Consider the following 3,434-nt stretch of genomic DNA (forward strand, 5'->3'; position numbering starts at 1 on the left):
AGAAGGTGATGGGGGAAATATGTCGGTATACTAACATGATTGGGTGCCAGTTTTGTCGTTGTGGAGTAGTTGTTGTGGGGTGACAGGGGAAGCATGTCGATATACTAGGAACATGGTTGGATGCCAGTTTTGTCGTTGTGAAGGTAGTAGCCGTTGTGGAGGGGGCGGAGAAGGTGACGGGGGAAGCATGTCGTTATATGCTAGGAACATGGTTCGGTGCCACTTTTGTCGTTGTGGAGGCGGAGGACAAGGTGACAGGGAAGCATGCCGATATACTAGGAACATGGTTGGGTGCCAATTTTGCCGCTGTGAAGGTAGTAGCTACTGCAAATGATGAAGATGTGAGGGAGATTTATTGGGGACCTTATCGATTTCGCAATCTATCAGCTTTTGTTTATATTTTGATGATACTTTCTTCGGTTCAGTTGTTATTATTGATGATTTTGACACTTCCGGATATATGTACACTATTTGCATCGTTAATATTTTCCTACTGTAAGTATAAAACCACCTTAGTTTAATCTTTTCTGCTTTTATCCATTATTACTCAACTTGCTAGTGAGAAAGCTAGCTGGAGAAATTGGAAAATATACAATAGAAGCCATATTTTGAGTATAAGAACCTAGTTCCATTTGTGTTTTCGCAAGTCTGCTACTCTGCTTATAGGGTCGCCGGTCGGTTTAGGTCCTTGTTGCACTGTAGTTGTAGTATATCTTGAGTGTGGTCATAATACACGGTAGGTTTTTGAGAATGCACGGGCTTGCTTTCTCTCCAGGGTTCAGAAAAAAAAATTGATTTAGGTCCTCGTTGATTGACATGAAAATTTATAGAAGTAAGAAAAACATACCATTGCAATGTCACTTCTCAAATCATATAGGTTGAGGGCTCCTTTGATTCACAGGGTTTGAGAAGTGTAGGAATAGGGAACATACAGGAACAGGATGTACTGTCAACTGAAATCCTACGTCGGGTAGCAAAACAGAGGATTTTTTCCATGAAGTCCAACCTCATGCTTGTTTTCCTGTGAAAATGAACTAAGAAGTTCCTATAGGATTGGTTCCTGAGGAATGCAATCCAGTGAATCAAACAGCACGTAAAGGAAAACTTCTAGAGGGTGTCAATCCTGTAAAATTCCTATGCAAATCCTATGAATCAAAGGAGGCCTGAATATGATGTGTGATTACACCATAAATGGAAAACAAAAATACAAATCAAACAGTTCTTGTGTCTAGGGAACAAGTCGAAGATAAAAATACTCCTAAAGCGATTTCATGTTTGACCTGTGCCATTTGTTCCTCTGTTTCTCAATCCTAGCACTTAAAGACTACAGAATTCTAGGCTTGGTTCAGTCTTGGCTCCCCACAGCAACTAGCTAACTTAAATATTTCCAGTATCTATCAGTTCTTGTGGCTAGGGAACAAATCGAAGATAAAAATACTCCTAAAGCGATTTCATGTTTCTCAATCCTAACACTTAAAGACTATATGTTTCTCATTCCTAACACTTAAAGACTATAGAATTCTAGACTTGGTTCAGTCATGGCTCCCCACAGAAACTAGCTAGCTTAAATATTTCCAGTATCTATCAAGATGAAAATGTTTATGGACATTAAACTTGCAAAACTACATGTTTTGTTATTCATGATCATAGTAGCAACAGTAGCATTTTTCATTTACCTGGAGTTCATTTTTCGTATGATGCAGTGAAGGTGCTGGACTGGGGGCAGGAAGGTCAGGAGAGCTCATCGAAGCACCGGGAGGCCTTTGAGAAGGAGGTGGCCGTGTGGCAGAAGCTCGATCACCCCAATGTCACAAAGGTACCTGATTTGTACACACATTAGATGCTAATACCTGATCAATTTGAAGCGAGCGACTCGGTGAAACTAACAATGAACTGTGTCATGTCTATTTGTGTGTAGTTTGTGGGGGCGTCGATGGGGACGTCCCAGCTGAAGATCCCGGCGGGGAAGAAGGGCGGCAGCAGCCACGGGCCAGGCCAGCGCTGTGTGGTGGTGGTGGAGTACCAGCACGGCGGCACCCTGAAGACGCTGCTGTTCCAGCACAGGGACAAGAAGCTGCCGTACAAGAAGGTGGTCCAGCTGGCGCTGGACATGGCGAGAGGGCTGAGCTACCTGCACTCTCAGAAGATCGTGCACCGGGACGTGAAGGCAGAGAACATGCTGCTGGACAGGAAGAAGTCGGTGAAGATCGCCGACTTTGGGGTGGCCCGTGTGGAGGCGCAGGACGACGACAACATGACGGGGCAGACGGGCACGCTGGGGTACATGGCCCCCGAGGTGCTGGAGGGGCGGCCGTACGACCACAAGTGCGACGTGTACAGCTTTGGCGTCCTGCTGTGGGAGACGTACTGCTGCGCCTTGGCCTACCCGAACTACAGCATCGCGGACATCTCGTACCATGTGGTGAAGCTGGGCATCCGGCCCGACATCCCGCGGTGCTGCCCCAAGCCGCTGTCGGAGATCATGACGCGTTGCTGGGACGGCAACCCGGACCACCGGCCGGAGATGGCCGAGGTGGTGGCGATGCTGGAGAGGATCGACACCACCAAGGGCAAGAGCATGACGCCCGCCGTCCCCGACCACACCTCGCAGGGCTGCAGCTGCTTCGGCTTCTCCAAGTAGTAGTAGTCGTCGTCGTGGTGTTGTGATGCTGGTCGGTCTGCTGCTGTTTTTTGTTTCCCGTTCAATGGTGCGGTCGTGCGTATCGGTGAACGCTTTGGTTGGTCGTCGCGGCGTCTCTGGTGGAAGAAGAATTGCGTAGGTTGCCTACTGCCTGCCGCTACTCGCTTGTGGTTGTGGGTGAGATGATGGTTTATTTTGCTTTGCATAAACACTGTGGTCGTCTTGTCTGCACCTGTTTGATGTTTTTTGGTTCAAAAACTTGTCATGCCGCTTCTCATCATCTGAACTTTTTTTTAGCCAGTCACTCGTCAGCAAAATCTAGAATGAAATAGGCACAGGTTTCTAGATATGGTAACATTAAAACCTAGCCACTTATCTGCAAAGCTGCAATGTTGAATGGCGACATAGGGCGTGCCCAGCATGACAATGTGCTTTATTTCTGCTCTCACTTGGGCGTGTTGGTGCAGTTTTTCCCTTGTTCATCCACATTCTCCTGCGCTATTACTACATGACACTAATGCGAGTTTGTTAAGTGATGCTACTTACAAAGACTGAATGCACAACACTCAAGACTCTAATTCGAGAGTTGATAGCAGGCAGCGGAGCACGCAGTCAGATAAGAAACTACGCATAATATTAGTTTCATGGAAGGACCACCGGCCACACACTTAGATAAGTCTCACACGAGAAACGATTCTGAGTTCTGAACATGTTTTTTTTTCCTTTTTTGAGGGAAATTCTGAGTTGTGAACATAAAGACATGCGGAGTAGTCGACAGCAAACCCGAAAACTG

General features: G+C 46.6%; 1 protein-coding gene across 1 annotated transcript in view; it reads left to right on the forward strand.

Annotated features, from left to right (window-relative positions):
* The window catches only part of LOC119303110 (serine/threonine-protein kinase STY13-like), a 5,248-nt gene extending 2,332 nt beyond the window's left edge, over positions 1-2,916 (forward strand). Inside the window, exons 2-3 of the mRNA XM_037580199.1 lie at positions 1,704-1,816; positions 1,919-2,916. Coding sequence (XP_037436096.1) covers positions 1,704-1,816; positions 1,919-2,641 — 836 coding nt within the window. The 3' untranslated portion in view covers positions 2,642-2,916. The remainder of the gene's footprint in view (positions 1-1,703; positions 1,817-1,918) is intronic.
* Positions 2,917-3,434: the final 518 nt, after the last annotated feature.

The sequence above is a fragment of the Triticum dicoccoides genome, chromosome 5A (assembly GCF_002162155.2).
Source record: "Triticum dicoccoides isolate Atlit2015 ecotype Zavitan chromosome 5A, WEW_v2.0, whole genome shotgun sequence".
NCBI lineage: Eukaryota > Viridiplantae > Streptophyta > Magnoliopsida > Poales > Poaceae > Triticum > Triticum dicoccoides.